Raw genomic sequence first — 20,466 nt, forward strand, 5'->3', positions numbered from 1 at the left:
AATCATATTTCCATTTGTTCATCACAAATCTACCGCAAGATCTTATAATCTTCTCCACACACTTTAACATTTATTTAAGTACGGCAAATGGTAAGTAATACGCACATTTAGGGTGGAATCAATACCTGCCGGATTGCATACATATACAGTCAAAACAAAAATTTGTCAAATCAACACCGCCGGTGTCAATGTATGACTAAACCGCCTTGGTTACAATTGTGATTCCGAGTCGTAATGAAATATTTCCGTCCGATCATAACATTATAACTACCGGTATAAAAATCATCATAACTCGGAATCAACATTGTAACCAAGGCGGTTAAGTCACATATTGATACCGACGGTGTTGATTCGACAAATTTTTGTTTTGAGTGTACTAACAAACTTTTTTTCAATCCACACCTGGATTGTGTAACAAGGTATATCGAATAATCGAACCAAAAATTACGAATCACGTGACATTTATCATTCAGTTGAATAGCGCTTTTGAAGACAAATATTTAAGGCAGTGTTCAGCTCTTTAGTAAATTATCTCTCCCTTTCCCTCCACGATGCGAAAACCAAGGTGCTCGTGGGACTTTAACCCCCAATATTTTACTTTAAATGGGCCATTCGATGGAATGATCAGCGCCATGTAATTCCCTATTTTTGACATGATTTTTTTATGTTAACTCGTTAAGTAAGATCAGAGAACTTCTCGCTAACCTTATTTTTTTGGCGACTTACTCGTTTCGATTTTTTTCTGTATTTTCCGTAATGTTCCCGATGGTTTTCTGGTAAGAAATGTAGTCGCTGGTTTAAGACTCGAACGTTCTTGGGTTTTAAAAGTGTGAAATTAGCCATCGCGTTTCAAAAATCCTGCGCTAAGGTCCAATTATGATTGGATAATGATAATTGGCGTAGAAAGTCCAAGGAGCTTCAAACAAAGTATTTATTTAATTTTGCACCTTAGTTAAATATTCCTATTATTTTTTGAGAAGTAAGTAAATAGGTACGTTTTCAATTAGAATATGCATGTAAATCTGCTTTTCCCATTACAAAACATTTCATAGCTATCATACATACTTATCTTAACAAAAATATTAACTAATGTTAAGGATTATTGATTATTTTATGTAATCTTATTCTGTTAAAGCGATCAATAAAACAAGCTATTTATTAAATAATGCTTTGTAGTTTTACCAATCATACTACTAATAACGAGTACTTAATTATAGTGTAACTAGCGTATAGCCCGGCCAAGGCCGTGTTCTAGAGTTCCAGTGGGGGGTGTGCCAAAAGAGAAAAATCCGTCATACTATACTTTAAATAATTCCCAGTGGAGAGTTTGTCATACTACATACATACATCAGAGTGGGGGTTTGCCCAAGTCATACTGCATTTTAATTAATCTGGTCACATGACAATTTGATTTCCCCCTGTGTGAGTAGTTGAATAGCCAATTACTTAAATTCCCGTCGCGTGGGAGTAACTGCATAGCTAACAATTTAAATTCTCACGCTTCACGCTCCCGTTAAGTTCCATAAACCCCGTTAACTTCTACAATTAACGCCAAGCTATTGGCGACGTTGGATTCAGCGGCAAAAATACATTCGAATTGATATGCGACATCACGAATAAGCCATATTTGAACCCCACGGTCACGGGAAGGTCACGGGGGCCTCGCAGGTCAAAACCATTGGCGGCGTTGGATTCAGCGTCAAAAATACATTCGAATTGATATGCCACTCGCTGTGGGTGGAGTTTCTCAAACTAAAATAATTAATTAATAGTGATTATCACGATCACTTATCATGATAACCACTATTGATGAGTGATGTATGTATGTATGTATGTATGTATGTATGCTGCTCACTCACAATGGAACCTTTTTTCAAGCTACACCGGGATTGACTAACGACTTATATCAAAAAATCAAGCCAAAAATTAGGAATCACATGGCGCTTATCATTCCGTTGAATGGCCCCTGTGAAGAAAAATATTGGCGGCAAAGTTCAATTTTTTATTTAATTTTCTCTCCCTGTTTCCCCACCAGGCGAAAACCCACGGCGCTCGAGGGTACTTTGACCCCCAATATTTTTCTTCAAAGGGGTCATTCAACGGAACGATAAGCACCATGTGACTCCTAATTTTTTGCTTGATTTTTTGATATAACTCGTTAGTCAATCCCGGTGTAGCTTGAAAAAGGGTTCCATTGTCAGTGTACATTTTCATGCATGCATTCATTCATGCAGTGTGGTGGTGGTGGTGGCTCCGCTTTTTTCTTTGTCTCCTCTACTCCTCTCCTCATTTGCATAATTCTCCACAGCCAGGCAGGGAATACGCTGGCTCTTTATGAGTAGTGATAATTGTATAAGATAAAGAATTTTATGCTATTTAATTACTAAATTAATACTAAAATTTGCTTTTGATTGATAAATAAGGAAATATAAAGTGACAATGAATTAAAAATTCATTGTTAATTCTTTTTCAAAATACGGTAATCATGATTTCCGACTGAAGATATTCTTTTGTTCATATTCCATCTTGTTTTTTAACTTGTCGCACTTTCTTGGACTTTATTTCTTACTTTGTCCAATCTTTCTAAAACGTTAACAACAAATTAATCGTGTAATTTATAATATTCCACACAATATCCGTTATCCATGATTTCGTTGCCATTCCAAAAGGCCCATTCGCCATTCCCACCTTATTCAGGGAACGGAAGATTCTCGCCTCATACTTCGAGAAGCACGTGCCCCTCAGAAACCCAAGAAAACTAACCGAATCTTCCCAGACCATCGCTGCCTGAGGCCCGATCGTCACAACGAAGGCAAATCCCACCATACTGGTCGATGGAAACAGTAAATACAAGAGAGACGGAATTTTACCCGGTACTCTGATAGTTAGATATGTCGCACAAATTATAATACCCATTCCAAAAAATATGAGTGGTGGGACAGCAAACTTGCAAAAATTTTGGTTGCCGTAAAAATTCCAAATTTGCAATTCCTTATACACTTTCATAACTTTAATTTGAGAATTTGGCCATTTGTTCAGTACTTTTCTACACCGCGCCATTATAGGGTGTCCAGGCTTAAGTTGGAATGAGAATAATGACCTGTGGAATTCGTCCTGTTTAGAAATTTTTTATAAAACCTTTGGTACAGTGTAGGTGGCAATCATACCAAACAGGTTTGGTCGCGGAAGATTTGCCGCAGCCCTATATTGGCCACCATTCCAACTTTCCGCACCAACCCTCAAATTTTCGATTTTCCACCAGTTTGCGAGATGTCTTGGCTGATTTTTTGCGATTAACGTTCGAATCCAGCCAGCTTTTTCGCCTTGGAGCGAAGGTTAGAGTACCTTCTTTAGCACAAGGCAAAAAACTTTTCGATTTCTAGCAAATCGGGACATGTGGGGGGTTTTGTTTTTTATGCCCACCTGGCGAAACAAACTTTTTGAAGTTTTCAGTATTCGTGCAGAGCCACGACTTGACGAGGAAGAGTTAGTGATGAAGATATTGTAAATGACGAAGTTTTTCAGGGTTTGAAAAAACGCGATTCGCGAGGCTTGTACTTTTACCCAGATTTCTAACGAATTTCACCATTTTTACAAAAAAAGCAAAATACCTGCTGGTTGCCCTTGAAATTACGCCTCAAAAAAATAATATAGCTGAACCAAAATCTTGACGAATTGCGCAGGATGATTTAAAGTTACCTTTTCCAACTTAACCCTGGACACGCCTTATTTGAGTCAATGTGGCCAAAACTATCAGACCTACTGCGGCAAGACCGCAAAATGATTTTAGTAGTTCCACCCCGACCCAAGTTATGATCCAAGTTCGTAACGGAATTGTTATCAAGTCTGATCCTTGAAAAACTATGATTCGGCTGAGAAAACGAAACGGATCTATATCCAGCCAGACACCTACAGGAACAACAATTGCGGGGAGGGAGGGCGAAACTTGAGTGAAGGCTTGTAAAGAGACACAGAATATAGATTCTACCAGAAGAATCGATCTTATGTATTCGAGTGACGCTTATGAAAGAACGGGGAGAGCCAATCAAATAACTCGGTGTACATTTGGCCCACCTGGGGATGGCACCTCCGCATCATCATCATCACCACATCTCTCGCATCAAAAAATGATGATGAAGGCACATAGGTGGCGGTGGTACCTCGATTTGTGCACCAGAACACACCATTCTGAGGACATGGAGTGTCATTCATGTCATTCATGGAGCTGCGTCTGCACAAATTTGATGCTCTACGAGGGTGCGTTCTGGTGCACAAATCGGGGTGCCACCGCCACCTATGTGCTTTCATCATCATTTTTTGATGCCAGGAGATGTGGTGATGATGATGCGGAGGTGCCATCCCCCAGGTGGGCCAAATGTACACCGAGTTATTTGATGGGCTCTCCCCATTCTTCTATAAGCGTCACTCGAATACATAAGATCGATTCTTCTGGTAGAATCTATATTCTGTGGTAAAGAGATCTCCAAGATTTTATTGATGGGGGGCCGGTGATGAATCTTACCTAGAGCTGAGCAAGACCAATAATAATTTAGAATTTGCGTTGTTATAATTTCTTAAACTAGGTAGGTTTGTATTTTTAAATGACATACTCTTCGAAATGGGGTTACGATTATAGCCAAAAAGTAAACGTATGTGACTCTACCGCCGTGGTTATAAATTTATCATCGAGTGGTTACAATTGTCATTGACTAATTATCAAGTCTCTCTGGCTTGGTATTATAAACAGTTGGTGACACATTCATAACCACTGCGGTAGAGTCCCATACGTTTACGTTTTAGTTATAATCGTAACCCCATTCCTAAGAGTGCAGCCATGGCTATGATAGCGCTGATGAATGGATTCTTTTAACACGCACTCAACAAAGTTTTCAGGAAAAATGTTTGTCCTATTTAGAGATGCAAACCAAAAACTTAGTATTTACTTACTGAGTATTTACTTACTTGTTATCCTATCACGAAATTCGGCAATCGCATTTACCACTTGACAAACTGTTCCTACTCGGAAAGAAATCATTACACTCGTCGGATGACGACAGGAAGGAGAAAAACAACGTAAAACATTGCTAAGGTTCTTATCCATCCCTGCATATCGTCCGAGGCTTCCTGTCGTGTAAATAACAATTTGTTAATCAGTAGGAATACTGTGATGAAGGGATACACTATGATTAGCGTGGTTGAAAGGATAAGAAATGTACGCTTCAGGAGGGAGCATTTCACCAAAAATATTTTTCGTTCCTTTAATAAAATTCCGAAGGGAATGAAATGTCTAAAAGTGGTCACGTATTTTGATAAAACGTTCCACAATCCGGGAGACAGCAGATCAGTATGGGAATAATTAAATGAGTTAAAAGATGTAACTTTGGTTAAATAATTGGCGAAGTTGTTCCGAATTGGCATTTTATGGTTTTATTCGAGATTAAGCAGTTTTGAGGTTGAATGTTGACTTCTGGGAAGAATATAGAGTATAAAATTGCGACATATAAGGAATGCAAGAGAAATAATTTACAATAGAAATACGTAGTACTGGACAATTCATACATATTGGGAAGATGTTGGAATATTGATTACTTAGGTAAGGAGACTATGGGTAATCAGGTTATTAAATATTTCATATTTGCTAGAAAGCCTTTCATAATTGATAATGAACTTCTGATCCGCTACCATCTAAAGAGATACAGGTATGTATGTATGTTTGTACTTATTGCGGTGTATAATTACCCTAGTCGCCAAGATTGAACGGCCCGACAGTGGTATTCGAGTGGCCAATAATGTCGGCCGAAGGTACCATCTTGTCCTCGTGTTTTAAGTCGGGCCGTGGGTGGCCAAAATTATCGGGCCGAAGGTTGGAAATGTTTTTCCCGACCTCGTGCCATCAGCCGCCCACCATCCTACCGATCCAATGCCATGGTTGGCCCCAACCATTCCCCAACGAATTTTAATAATCTCACACTGTTTATTTCTGATTTAGTTCATTTATTTGATATCATGTAGTAATGGAAAACAGACAAAGTTCTCTTTAAAGGGTAACAAAATACATCTATGTGCAATTTGTAAACAATTCAGCTCACAAGTTTTTTTCATTTCATTTCCTAAAATAAAAATTCCTAACTTACAACTACTTATAGGTTTTTCGTATAGTGATTTTTTGTTACTAAATGTTTCGTAATGAACTATTTTAACATTTTTAAATCTATTGTACGTAATTCTTCGAACTATAATAATTTGACCAGAATTCAGAGAATAACAGCTATTTACAATTATTTTGTTTGCTTGAAAATTTTCGCGTTTCTCGTCTAATTCTCTCTTAATAACGTTACACTTTTCGTTTTCTACGATTCTTTTTGCAACCTGTTGGAGATAAAATGTTTTTGTTCTTGTCATTTTCTTCAGTTGCTGCATGAAATTTTCAAAACCAAACGCACTAATATTATCTAATTGTCCGAAGTTTAGAGCGTCCTCATGAATATGTGATAAACCATGGACATTATAAACCATAAAATTACTGTCATATACGACTCTGCATTGTAAAATAAATTTTGTCAACAACCGCCTGGCTAAAGCGTTCCACTCGGGGTCATCAGCATTGGCCGATAAAAGAATAAACATAGCACAATGAAAATAAAGGAAATGAATGTAATACTTCTCCGGTAAGACATTTTTCAGTGCTACTGGACCTGTGTACAGCATTATCGTTCTAAATTCCGTGGCCTTAAAATTATCAATCTCATTCAAACTTCTTGGTCTTCGCTGAAAATCACGAGGCATAAACGTTTTGAAATTTATAAATCTGTCTGAAATTTCATTAATAATTTTACTCTGCATTCTATGAGGCAATTTCCCTTTTGCCCACTGTCGCAAAAGTTTTCTCATGACCCCTAAGCAACACATGTGCATATAGTCATATGGAATCTGCGAGACCAAGCCAATTTGCAATTTTGATAAAGAAGTAGAAAATTTATGATGATTCTCGTCTAATTGTGAACGAAACGATTCATCTGTACGCGAAGCTGAATTTAATTCAGTGTACACTACACTTTTTCCAAATTCGCCGTGTTGAACACATTTCTCACACCCTGAATAACTATTATGATTCTTAATTCCCTTAATGAAACTTCTAGCTGGAGCATCAGCAATAATACAGGAAATTCTGAAATGAAATTTCTTCCCTAAATGATTAAATCCATCCTTCTCTAGTGTAATTGTCTCAGCAATAAAATCATTTAGAAAATCTAAATTAGTAGGTTTTTGAACTCCGTAAAATAGCCCTATTACAAAAATTGAATTAATTTTAAGTTGATCAATTTTACCAAGAAGCGGCCAAAATTGGGATCTTGTACTCCTACTTAATGGAATACCATCCACACCTACAGATATTGTTACAAGATTTTCGCCAAAATCGTGATAAAATTTGCTAAAAATTGTTGATTTTGGCTGAACGAGGTGAGCGATATTTGAAATTGATCTCTTTAAATTTTTTTCTATTCCGAAATATACAAATTCTCCACCAGAAATAAAATCAGTTTCAACTACTCGGGGAGTTTCTAATAATGTTCGAGGATCTAGTGGAACTGTTAATTTGAGACTACTAGATAATAATGATAATAATTCTTTTAAAGCAACATGTGTAATATTATGGGACAAAGCCCATCCTCGAAGTTTTTGAGGAAATGGTGTTTGCTCTTCATTGAACGATTCGTTTTCACTGAAACTTGTAAAGCTATAACTATTATTCTCTGAATTTGACGAATATTCTACACTATCATGCAAACTACTAATTATTACTTGAGATTCTGAAACTGATTCACCATCCACACTTGATACTGGCGCTAGAATAGTAGAGGAGGAAGCTATATTTATATTATGAAGAAGGGTTGCCACTTCCGCCTTCCTTCTTCTTGCCTTTGTTCTGTTTGAGGTTAGCATTCTGTCGTCGTTTTTCTCGTCCGCCCTCTCTGTCTTCAGCACCCTTTAGCCACGATGCAACATAACTTCCAATTTCCTGGTCCGTAGATAAACTATAACCGTTTGTGGCACGCACGGAATCTAGATTAATCAATTCATTGAAATTCCAACTTCATTAAATTACAACTTTGGATCTGTACTGTCACTCAAGATCTTACCTCTTATAATTTGATAAATTGGCTCGTTGTTTAAAGCAATTTCAATATCCTTCCCTGCTCCAGTGACAGTAATGATTTTTGCGAGACTATTTGCAAAAAGTTTTTTCAGTATTCTGCTAACCAGGAGAGAGAGCCTTTTTGCGCCAATGAGTGCCAATTCCGTGACCTAAATAGAAGATTATTATTACACTAAACTTATTTAACTAATTTTATACCCTTACCAAACAGTCACGATTTTCCTGCACCTGAATCCACACGTTTAATGACTTAAACTCAGCAACAGTCACCACAGGAATTTTGTGCAATTTTATTTTAGTTGGGGGAGATATGTTAATCCCACCTGACCTTCTCAACAGTTCCGTGACAAGTTGTTCTAATTTAGCCAAACGATCAATAACGATTTTCTCAAATTCTACGAATAAATTTTAGATACATAAAGCAATGACTTTATGTATATCTGTACAAATATATATAAAATAGCTACCCGTGTCATTTTTGCCAACTAAATCCCCACTAAAGCCTGGAAGACTGTTAACACTTGGAGGGATATCACTTAAATCAAGGTTGAAATTTAATGCCACCGTTCCGTGATCAACCAATATCAACTTAGGACTTGATATAATTGGGCAACTATTCGGACCAACTAAAATCGTAAATAAGGAGGAAATCATATATAATTTTACATAATTGTGAACAGAACAGTCAATTTAAAAACACTTTAAATAAAAGAATGTTTAAATACCGTTGGACACACTCGGCGAGTGAATTTGATCGTGGTCAGAATCACTTGAATAATTCGGTTCGACTGGTTTTGACGTAGTAATTGAGGTAAATGACGTGCTTGGAATTTCGATGTCGCTATCAATTGGGTCCTTACTCGGCGACGACCCAGAAGATTCAGAGTTTACTTTTTTCTTTTGTTTATTTCGTCTTCGTCGCCTAGGACGACGACTTTCATCCTCATCCACGGTAGTTTCAAGTGTCGACTGATTTGATTTCTCGGCTAAACGCAATACAACAAGTGCATCATCAAAAGTATCTGGAAATAAAAAAGATAAGAATTTTGCGTATTAGGAAATAAAATGATAAAATTATTATCTCATCTAAAATTATTATCGCTTTATTAACTCACCTTTAATTTTCAAAATTTTACAATTATGTCGTGCCCAACTCTCTTCTGGTGCCTTGTGTTTTTTCACCATAGAAGTGACGTTGGGTGATGATGGCCAGAGGACTGTGGATAAGTCTATGAGCCAACTTGTTGACACTATCGACACAGAGTTATCATCTTCTTTAAATTCGACGATGGCGAATTTATTTTTTGGAGGAAAAGTGATTTTAGCCATGCTGGCAGATTCTCGTGCTGGAAATGGACTTGAAAGTACGATTGGCGCTGTAGTGGATAGATGGCGCACTATGGTATTTTTGGCCACGGATGGTACGACCTCGTGCCGACAGTTTTTGTCAGATGCAATTTAAATATACTTTTGCCAACCTTGTCCCACCCTCGGTAGGAAGGAAGTAAATGTAAAAATTTCTACATGCACTTTTTGCTTAAAACTTGTCTGCAAAAATCGGGAGGGGAATGGTTGGCACAGTCGGCCAACCATCGCCCAACTATGCCACCCTTTAATATCCTTCGGCCCGATAATCTTGGCTACTTGGGGTATTAGTCGGAACCTTAACGTAAGCAGGGTTGCTTCAGGGATACGTGTTACATAAATAAATAAGTGGTTTTTTTCTGATGCCCCGCTTATGGAAATAATATATAGAAGTAGATATGCCTTGCCTAAGGGCACCGAACGAGTCCAATTCTACTCTGAATCCCGATTTCAAGTCGATTCTCGCGTTGTTTTTCGATCCGACAATCTTCGGTCCGGGTCTGAATCCAGGATTTCGGGGGTAGTGTCCGGTCGAATCCGAATTCGGGTGAATCCGGCTCCGTGTTCCCATATAAGAATCATACTTAATTATGCCTGAATACGAGTCGGATTCTACTCCAGGGTCGCATCTAAACTCCGACCCCGTGTTTATTGGGATTCGGCCATCTTGATTACGAGTTCAGATTTGACATTTTATTATTCTCGATTTTGCGGTTCGATTGCAGCCGAATCCGGATTCATGTCAGCACTACCTTGTATAAGTATTTAATTATAAAACAAAATTATTTTCCTAAATATGTTAGATAATCCAATAAATCATTTGAATATTGGCGTTTTTAAGACATTTCGTCATGTACATATTTGTCTATTTAAATATGTATACATAATTGATAGAGTAAAAACAGCCGCTTATTTCACTATGTAAGAAGTATCCCTCAAACAATCTAAATAAATTGCTTGTTTAAATTAGAGTCTCGAAAGTTTTCGCCAGTTTTTCCATAACTAGAAACTTTTTCATGACACGCAACATTTTCAGTCCGAGTTATTAGATTGACCTCGTTATTATGTATACAATTTTGAAATAATGTTTCGAAAAAATATTTTTATTGAGAGCATACATAGACAACTGATGTTACCCAAAATGAGCTTCTCGAACATCATTTTTGTCTCGTGAGTGAATGACTGGGTCGTAATTGTAATTAAATTCAGCTGCATCTACAATTACGTTGAGTCCAATTTGCAACTTTTTGACATAGAAATATCTATAAATTATTGAGTTTTAGCTCTAATCATTCCAAATTTTGCATGATTGTAGTATGAAACATTGTTAATAAATGGTATAAAAACCAGTTTGAAATATTTAGTCGCTACAAAGTATTCCCGATTTATATATCAAATACATGCACTGCATCTACAATAAAGTTACATACTGTATGTATCTATATATTTTATCCCAAACAAAATTCTATACATATTTATGTGTTTCATGCGAATTAAAAATAAAATGATAAAACCTAATAATCTTATGAATCCCTTTGAATAATGGCTTTTTAGCCCGAGTCAGGGCTTATGGAACCGTCATGTCCGTCCGTCCGTCTGTCTGTCCGGCACGATAGAGCCAAAACGGCTGTACCAATTGACTTTAATTTTTTTTGGCATTCACTAAAACACACATATTTACATAAATGCTTACAATAATATACATATATGGCAATTGAAAAACACCCGCTTATGCTGATTTATGCATAGAAAACATACGTATATCGTTCAACAAATATTTAGTTGATACTTATTATTTTGTTATATTTCTATTTCTCATCGAAGAAGAACGGGAAAATTCTAACCTTCTAACTTTGCATAATTATCGATTTTGAGATATAATAAAATCCTAATTTTGTAAAAAAAACACATGTAAAAGATGAACAAGTTACAAAACCGTTCTATTTAAATACATAAATACGTGGAAGAAGAGAAAGTTGAGACAAAAAAATTCAAATTCAAAACCCACACACAATTCAACCTTAACCTACTCGTCGGAGTCAGACTCAGAAAAAAATTCCTCCTCCGAAGTGTCCTCGCTGTCGTCGTCGTCATCGTATTCGGTAGCAATATCAGAAGTATCAGCATTGTACAAGTTCGGGAAGTAATTCACGATCCGTCGAAACGTGGCCAAATCCCATTCCTCCACGTCGTAGTCGTACTTCTCGAGCTCGAGATGGCGTACGGATGGAAATCCAAATTCTGGCATGGGAAGCCGTTTCCGCCTTAAAGAAAGAAAATTTTTGTCATAATGGTTGTTATAAGTTGCAAATAATTAAAACCGTGGATTCTTACAGGGAATGTTACCCTTTTCAAAAGTGAATGCGGTCTAAATTCATTGAATTAAGACCGCATTTAATGAATTTAATTGACCAATTTACTGAATTTAATTGACTGATTTACTCAATTAAGTAACGTATACAAAATCCAGAGTAGCGTTAATTTGGTAAAAAGCAAGGATGCACTTGTGAAAATACAGTACTTTACATAATCTCCGTTGTTCCCAGGGTCTGGATTTCATACGCACAAAGCTACGAAAATCTGCATGGATAACGCAACAATCATATGGAAATATAAATTTTGTCAAGAAATTAAGTTTTTTTTATGTGTCAAAATACTTTAGTTTTAGAAAATCGTGAAAATCAAGGATTTTTACAGAGATAAAATGATTACTTTCTTGACGAAAAATGTATTTATGGCTGATTGCTGCCTTCATAATGTAAATTTTGGTCGTTGCGTGGGTCTAACAGCCTTGGAAATGCAAGCCCTGGGAGGATTTGAGATTAAAATTAGGGGCCGTCCATAAATTTCGTGATGGAAGAATTACATCGCGATTTTTTAGACCCCCCTCATTATTTTTAAGAGTGCGTCACTATTTACCAATATTGTCCCGGAAAAATGATGGCCAAATATTTTGGCATGACGCGTTCCGTCTGACGAGTCCCTCCCATCACAACTTTCTCCAACTTGGGGTAGAATTCGTGCCCGGATTCGGTACAAGAAGGGAATTTTAAGGCCGGATATTTCTTGGCGTATTCATCCTGAAAAAATGGACAGTTGAAGTCCACGTCTGCAAAAAAAAGAGAAAGAAAAGATTAGTTTTTAACAATAGGTCTTCGTTCCAGATTAATGTTTGTAATACAGTCAGGAGCAAAATGATAGGCGATATGGTTTTTTCCACTTAATTTCCACACTAGTGTTCCGAATGACTTGAAACTTTACACAATTCTGTATAATGACATTACTTTATTCTAACATAAGTGTGACATATCAGCCTCATCGGGAAAATTACTTAGCTGGAAAAACTTACAGTCAATGGAACAAGTTTTGGCAACCCCCACGCCAACTAAATAAAATTGGCTATACCATTGGAATGCATTATACAATTAGCATGCAAATTTGTACGTATTTAACAAATGTAATGTAGTTTTCGATTATAGTCATGTTTTATTGATTAAAATTAGATGAACACAGTTTTTAAATAATTTGTTGGAAAATTTGCAAAATTAACCCGCAAAAAGTATTGGCAACATGTGGCCCAATTAATTACGCGAAACAATTTTCGTAACCACCTACCGCGACTCATTACGGTAAGTTAATTAGGTGACAAAATATGATGTTAGCTACATTATAAGTCCGCAATTGTGTTGTCTGGAACCAAAATGGCGACACCAAACGAGCTCTATTTGGCGCGGCGAGAAATAATCAATTCTTATTCACAAAAAAACTTTGATATCGAAAAATCAAAGAGAAAACATAGTTTTCCACATTTACTGTTGGAAATGTAGCCAAAAAATATAAAATGACAATTTTAGTTCCTACTTTTCCATGATGGGAAAGAAAAAAAGTCACCAACGCCCAAAAGTAGCTGATGAATCAAGCAACAAATTACTTGAAATCGGAAGATTTCAACACCCAAAAGCAATTAGAATTTGAGAACCAATTATGGAGTCAATATTTAATACAATAGTGTGATCAATCAAAAATCATACAATGGGGTTTCAGGGTCCAGTAGCCCGATAGAAGAGAGGACCCAAAAAACGAACCAACTCAAGATATTTACAGTATAGGCAGAAAGTCATTATACCCTCATACTTTTTGCGCATAAAGCCTCATATTGTTCGAGAAGCTTGAGAGGATGAACTGCAATTTTGCACAAATACTTATCATGGTGAAACATTTTCGAAACCATAATTTGGGTAACGGCGTGGCACAAGCAACGACAAGGTGGAATTATATCCAAAATTCCGACAGGAAAAAAGTCTTTACACCCTCTGACTTTTTTGTACTTTTAGTGTAATTTCTGAAAACACCCTCTTAAAACGTTCTTCACCCACCAGGTGATGCATTATTCTTTGAAAAATAACATTTTTCTTATGTTGCACTACTTATCTGTTATCAATATTAGCTCATAATCACTCAAAAACACCTTAGCCCCGTCCTGGGGAAAAATGTCGTAAATTTTGATGATAAAACGCTTCGACACCAAAGAATTTCCGACTAACCACCCATTAGGGTTGGTAAAGTTGCCAGCATAGTCCAGAACTACTTAAAAGCTGAGATGGTATGGAACTTAACAGCTTTATCAAGTACATGGGTCACATCCCCATGGACTCATCACGGCAACTGCTCCAAAAGCCAAAGACTTCACGGTTATCTTTACCAAAAATCAACTTGGAAACGAGGGAGGAATATCATCTTCAAGTTTCTGTGTGAACTATAGACAATAGGATCAGTTAAGATCGATTTGAATAGCGAGCAACATGGAGAAATCAATTTCTCCGCGAGGCCTATATTGAAGCCCACGCTAAATAGGCCAAAAAGCATCACTGTTCGGCGGTTAAATGTTGGAAACTCCTGACATTGCTCGGCGACGTCAACATGAACCTGCTTGGTCAAATTGGGACCACTGGAATATGCATTCAGCAAAGAGAAGCTGGCCAACCCAACTACGGTACGCTAACCATTAAGAATGGGGGTTGAAATCGAAGTGTTTGGGCGATACGCCGCGGAAGGGCGTCCGAAGCTTTAACAAAATCGAAGTAATCATGTACTCCAACTACTATTGCGACGTTCTGGGTTGGAATTTGATACTGTCAGGAGGAAATAACCGTTGGGGAATAATTTTATTTTTAAATACGAATGTGATTCTAAGTATACATCAAAATTATTGAAGATTTGGTTTACAACGAAGAAGTTAGAATTGTTGGATTGCCCTCTATAGTCAACGGACAGCATGTTCACGAACATTTAATGTCAATTGTGAAGCCTAAAATTGCCCAGCCCACGCTATCAAACCTTAAAGGATTGATCGACGCCATAAGGCTTGAAAAGTAGAATTTCGACACTTCTGTTTGGAGCTCATTTTTTGAGTCGATGCCAAGATGTGTCTTTGCCTTACTAAACGATCGAGGTGGACAGCCCAGATTCTAATTTGGCTATTATTTAACCAAGAAACACTATGAACAAATTTTTTATTAAACTTTATTAGGGGTGTAAAGACTTTTTTCCTGTTGGAATTTTAAATATAATTCAACCGTATCGTTACTTGTGCCCCGCCGTCATTCAAAGTATGGTTCCGAAAACCTTACATTATCATAAGTGATTGTGCAAAATTGCAGTTCATCCCCTCAAGCTTCTCGAACAATATCATGCTTGGAGTGGAAAAAGTATGAGGGTATAATGACTTTCTGCCGATACTGTAAATCAGCTAAATATCACCCTAAATGGACTTCCAATGAATGAAGAAGGGTCTAGAGGTCTCACATAAGTAAATTTAACTTATTGGGTGCGGGTTGGATGGTTAGAGTTTGGAGGATGCAAAATGAGGCTCTAAAAAATGAATGCTGCCGTCTGGGAGTCAATCAGGCAGGACGATCGATTATGGTTTGGGGTTAAATGACTAGGTCCTGGCGTACTTACCTGGTCATTATCGATGAAATCATGACCAATGAGGTCTAAATATTATTCCAAACGATAATTTGAAATTATTTGGCAAAAACCTGACATGGGCAGGAATTTAATATTCCAAAAATGCTGTGACCCAAAACAGCTACCCCAATTAACGATGCAAGTTTTTGGAGAACTAAGAGTTTAAGCTTCTTTCGTTGGTTGCACAGTCTCCCGATGTGAATCTGATTGTACGGGTACAGAAAGGAGAGACTGGTGGAAAACCACTCGTCGAAAAAAGAGCTGGCCGAAATTTCGAAAAAAGATTAGGCAGCCATGTCAAAAAGTGTTATTAAAAGACTTTTCGAATCAATTCCAATGCGTATTTCTGCTCGTACTGCGTGAACTAGATTGACACAGTAGAAAAGACCCGTTTCGCTTGGCATACACAGAATACTGCCCTGACCCTTATACCAAACGCTGCAAAAATCATGACCAGTCCACCACCATCCCATCGGAGAGGATATCATACCAGTTGGAGTGGAAACCTTCGTACTCTCCTGAAAACTTGGCAGATGTACTACTCCACTCCAAGTGCCACGATATCTGCACAGGAAGGACGGTGGTGGATGGGTGCGAAGGTTTCCACTCCAACTGGTATGATATCCTCTCCGGTGGGATGGTGGTGGACTGGTCATGATTTTTGCAGCGTTTGGTATAAGGGTCAGGGCAGTATTTTGTGTATGCCAAGCGAAACGGGTCTTTTCTACTGTGTCAATCTAGTTCACGAAGGTCTAGGGAACACGGTAGTCAAAATGGGAGGGCGAAATTCAGTTAGTGACAAAGGTAACACATTTATTTATTCGCTTAGGCTGACCCATAAGAACTTTTTCTAAAGAAAATTACGTCATCTGGATAGCATAAGCATGATTACCACCTTAAATTCGATCGAAACTCTTTTGGGTATATCGGTATGCGATGCGTACCTCATTTCAAAACAGTATGACCACGTCAATCAACTGAGAGGTGCGATTTTGAAAATTTCGGCGAAATGGGGGAAACAGACGCTCCAATAGCTCGTGGGCCACTTGAACCCCCGAGTTAATGAATTTATTTCAAAGACCCTCGAAGTACTTAAAGTCACTAGAAACTTCAAATATTGCCGAGCAAAATAAATACAGATTTTTAATTTTAAAATATTGACGATCGCCTATCATTTTGCACCACCTATTTTTTAAGTTTTTCCAGCTAAGTAATTTTCCCGATGAAGCTGATATGTCACACTTATGTTAGAATAAAGTAATGCCATTATACAGAATTGTGTAAAGTTTCAAGTCATTCGGAACACTAGTATGGAAATTAAGTGGAAAAAACCATATCGCCTATCATTTTGCTCCTGACTGTATTAAGCAAATCTGTGTAGTAATACGAATAACTTTAAGTTCAAAATTCGGTCCGATATGCAAAAACCACAAAGTTTTTTTTAAAACTTGAACTTTTTGACACTTTTTATGAGAAATGATTTAATTCCGAAGAAAACCTATTTAAAGTCGTCCGTAAAAATTGATAAAATTAAAAATTGAAAAATTCTGGTTGGAAATTTATCAATATGACGAAACATAAAATTTAGTTAAAGTTTTTGTTAAAACTGCTGAATTCCCCTCCCCCCGCAGAATTACCACGTGCCAGAATTAACCCCTTAATGAATTTTAATAGCAAGCGGTAACAACTTTAATACCAAGAAATCTAGACCTGTCAGACCACAAACATATCTCAAACTTCTAAGAGTGTATTACACACCTTCGTCCTTCCAACTTACGTAATTCTTCCAACCTGTCCATACTCTTCGGAAAGATCAACCACCCCCCGCCCCCATACGCCAAGGAGACATGCAGCTTTTCCAAAGTGTGCTTATACTTCTCCACAATCTTCCCAAAATTGTCCCGCGTTTCCGAACGAATCGCGAGCTTGAGAGTTTTCAGATTTTCGAACCCCGTCTCCATCAAAATCGTGGTCGTTCTGGTTTTCGGGCAGGTCTCGATAGCCTGAATTTTCTCCTCGAGGCGGCGTATTCCCCCCGATTTGGCGACCTCTTCAAGAATAATTCCCATCGTTTCGTCCCGCCCAGCCGAGACGTCGGCGAGATTCGGCGCCGCCGCGGTAATCTTGCCCAACACGGCGCGCAAGCTTTCCTCCGTCCACTTTAGTCCGTCCGTTAGGGGGCGGATGCAGGTCGTACAGAAGGAGAGTATTTTCAAGTGGGGGAAGGATAGTTGTGGGGGCAGCGTGGCGAGAGATTCGAGGTGACCGGGAAATTGAAATTCGAACGAGAGGAATTCCACGTTTTGGGCGGAGGAGAAGATCGTTTGGTATTCGGTAGGGAGTGGTTTCCTGTTTGGGGAAAATATATTTAGAATTGTGTCAATGGATTAAATTCTTGTAATGAGTCGAAATCCGTGATTTAAAAAAATTATTTCCAGCATCTGGGAACTTATCTAAAATTCTGGACGACAAATTTATAGGACTGGATGTTGACAGATTTTTAAAATAAATCCCCACCGGCGAAAAATAGTGGGGACGGAAGCAGGGGGACATTGTGCGATAAAAATTCTATCTGGTACAAGTTATTAAAAAGCCCCTCAGGAATGCTCATGCCCCCAAGCTTCCGCTGCCACTGGGATTAAAAATGTGACGAATTGTTATGTAAACGGAACAGACAGATTTGATTAGAATTTCAGCTTCAGCCCGCCTCCAATATGAGATAATCAAGTTGGCACGTGTATAAATAAAAACTGTCCCGTTTATGTACTTTAAAAATTCACACGTTAACCAAAATCATGAAATTATAAGTAAATCGGATTTATTTTTAACTCTCTCACCCTTCGCCAAACTCCAACTGGACCTTTAGCGTTTTCACGCAGTGTCCAAATTCCTGCACGGCTGCGACCAGGGTGTCAAACTGTTCTCGAGTGACGGTATGCTTGCTGCCGAAAAATATGTCTCGAACGTTCCGAGAACCCATTCCGTCCAGGGCGATCTGGTCGTGACATCGCCCAATCGTTTCGTCACCGTCGCCACGGACCATTTTCAGATAAGTTGACATGGGTTTTTCGTCATAGTCGAGGTTGACGATGGCCTTTCGGTTCAGCCATTTCACGGCCATTTGTTCCCAAAGTGGGTTAACTTGGGCGCACTGGATAAGATCGGAGACGGGAAGATGTTCCATGATGGTGGAGACGAGCTGGAAAGAGAAATAAATTTATTAAGGTGGAATTGCATACAGGTTTAGAAGTTGTCCTAACTTATCATTCCTTTCTTTGATTTATTGAAATTGCGATTTTGAAAGTTGTTCATCTCCACTATTTTTTTAAAATGAAGATTTTATTGTTTATTACAGCCAAAAAGTAATAAAATTTGGGAGGATCAAATTTTTCTTTGGATTGGAATTTCAGAAAATAGAAGTAAAGTATAACAGGCAAAAGTGAAATAGGTATTCTTCCTCGAATCAGAATATTCTTCTTAATCAGAACCTCCTGATTTTGTAAACTTATAATTAACAATTTTTGGATGTAATAAATCTTCATGTAAGTAAAAAAAACGTACGGAGATAAGCAAGTTTCAAAATCTCCATTTAAATACGAATTTAAATACATCGAAGAACGAAAAAATTAAATTCATAATCCTTCATTCAATGGGACCTTAATGCCACATATTGTTGAACGGGTCAAAAAGTGAGCAATTTAATGTCAACAATGAAAAATGGATCTTTCTTAATTGAACAGATAACTTATTTTGTCCCCTTTTAAATTAATCCTCTTACCAGCCCGTTTGACATCACTTTTTCCATCTTGATTGCGATATTTTCTGCGATTTGGTAATCTGAAACTAAATTCTTTATTAATCTTGGTACAATTAAGAAAAACAAGTAAAATTACATCGAAGTAATTAGACAATTAATTAATTAACGTTTTTCCACTTACAATTTGAAAATATATAAACAATTTCCAATCAGTTCATCAGCTTTATGTCGACGGAAAATTTTGAGTTGCTCTGCCCGCCAGACGCGGCTTTCACGTTACCCCATACCACAACTCGCATGTTTAAAAAAGGTATCGCAATGCAAAAGATGCATTCGAAATTCGGCATTTATAATCCCCCCCCCCCCAAATCCACCCACTCCCCCCAAAAAGTCAGGATAAAAATGAAGATATGAAGGACAAAAACATAGCAAAACATTGTACTGGGTGAAATAATTCCAAAATTTATATTAAAAATATATGATGTACAACCTACCGCCTAGCGCCTAAGTTCCTACCGCCCAACGCCTACCAGGTACTTTCTACCGCCTAAAGACCTAGCGCCTACTTCCTAACGCCTAAAATATCTACAGCCTACTTCCTAACGCCTAAACGCCTACCGCCTACTTCCTAACGCCTAAAATGTTTACCGCCTAAAATTTTTTATTGCATATTTAAACGTTTTACACTATTCTGTTAGTGGGGTACTTTGAGATTTTTGTAAAAATATCATGGAAATCATAATTTCTTCTTATAACAGTAGGACACTATGAGATTATTGGGGTAAAGTGTATCATGGATTATCGAAATTATGCCCCGTATTGGGATATCGTTCGTTTTTAAGCGAGCGAAGCGAGCAGGTTAGGTTAGTTATACTAGGTACGTGGAAAGCGTGAAATATTCAGCTAGGAGAGCTAGCAAGGAGATCTACCTAGGATAACTAGCTAGAAGTCCTAGTTAGGAGAGCTAGCTAGAATTCCTAGCTAACCTAACCTAACCTAACCTAACCTAGGACTTATAGCTAGCTCTCTTAGCTAGGACTTATAGCTAGCTCTCTTAGCTAGGACTTATAGCTAGGAATTCTAGCTAGCTCTCCTAACTATTACTTCTAACTATTTATCCTAGGTAGATCTCCTTGCTAGCTCTCCTAGCTGAATATTTCACGCTTTCCACGTACCTAGTATAACTAACCTAACCTGTTCGCTTCGCTCGCTTAAA

General features: G+C 37.8%; 2 protein-coding genes across 3 annotated transcripts; both read right to left on the reverse strand.

Moving 5' to 3' along the window:
• Positions 1 to 5,958: 5,958 nt before the first annotated feature.
• On the reverse strand, positions 5,959 to 8,698 carry LOC118439186. Its single transcript, XM_035860283.1, has 3 exons — positions 8,363 to 8,698; positions 8,142 to 8,307; positions 5,959 to 8,064 (listed from the first exon to the last, which is right to left on the reverse strand). Exon 3 carries the CDS (start codon positions 7,942 to 7,944, stop codon positions 5,995 to 5,997), a length of 1,950 nt encoding a protein of 649 aa, XP_035716176.1. The 5' UTR covers positions 7,945 to 8,064; positions 8,142 to 8,307; positions 8,363 to 8,698; the 3' UTR covers positions 5,959 to 5,994.
• A 2,184-nt stretch (positions 8,699 to 10,882) lies between these two features.
• Positions 10,883 to 19,523, reverse strand: LOC110860317. 2 transcript variants are annotated; one of them, XM_035860304.1, is made up of 6 exons: positions 19,432 to 19,523; positions 19,272 to 19,336; positions 18,331 to 18,692; positions 17,271 to 17,842; positions 12,443 to 12,632; positions 10,883 to 11,787 (listed from the first exon to the last, which is right to left on the reverse strand). In XM_035860304.1, exons 2-6 carry the CDS (start codon positions 19,296 to 19,298, stop codon positions 11,550 to 11,552), a joined length of 1,389 nt encoding a protein of 462 aa, XP_035716197.1. In that variant the 5' UTR covers positions 19,299 to 19,336; positions 19,432 to 19,523; the 3' UTR covers positions 10,883 to 11,549. The 2 variants fall into 2 exon arrangements, with proteins under 2 accessions (XP_035716197.1, XP_021965054.1); XM_022109362.2 differs by having other exon boundaries at positions 19,272 to 19,330; positions 19,432 to 19,517.
• Between the last annotated feature and the right edge of the window lie 943 nt (positions 19,524 to 20,466).

The sequence above is a fragment of the Folsomia candida genome, unplaced genomic scaffold, assembly GCF_002217175.1.
Source record: "Folsomia candida strain VU population unplaced genomic scaffold, ASM221717v1 Fcan01_Sc031, whole genome shotgun sequence".
NCBI classification, from domain to species: domain Eukaryota; kingdom Metazoa; phylum Arthropoda; class Collembola; order Entomobryomorpha; family Isotomidae; genus Folsomia; species Folsomia candida.

What these genes read in the sequence shown, in the direction of transcription:
- LOC110860317 (XM_035860304.1), bottom strand. Translation starts at nt 19,298, where the DNA reads ATGGAAAAAGTGATGTCAAACGGGCTG. An exon ending in AAGTGATGTCAAACGGGCTG is followed by an intron (nt 18,693 to 19,271) that starts GTAAGAGGATTA and finishes TTCTCTTTCCAG; the next exon opens with CTCGTCTCCACCATCATGGA. An exon ending in GGACAGGTTGGAAGAATTAC is followed by an intron (nt 12,633 to 17,270) that starts GTAAGTTGGAAG and finishes TTTTTTTTGCAG; the next exon opens with ACGTGGACTTCAACTGTCCA.
- LOC118439186 (XM_035860283.1), bottom strand. Translation starts at nt 7,944, where the DNA reads ATGCTAACCTCAAACAGAACAAAGGCAAGAAGAAGGAAGGCGGAAGTG.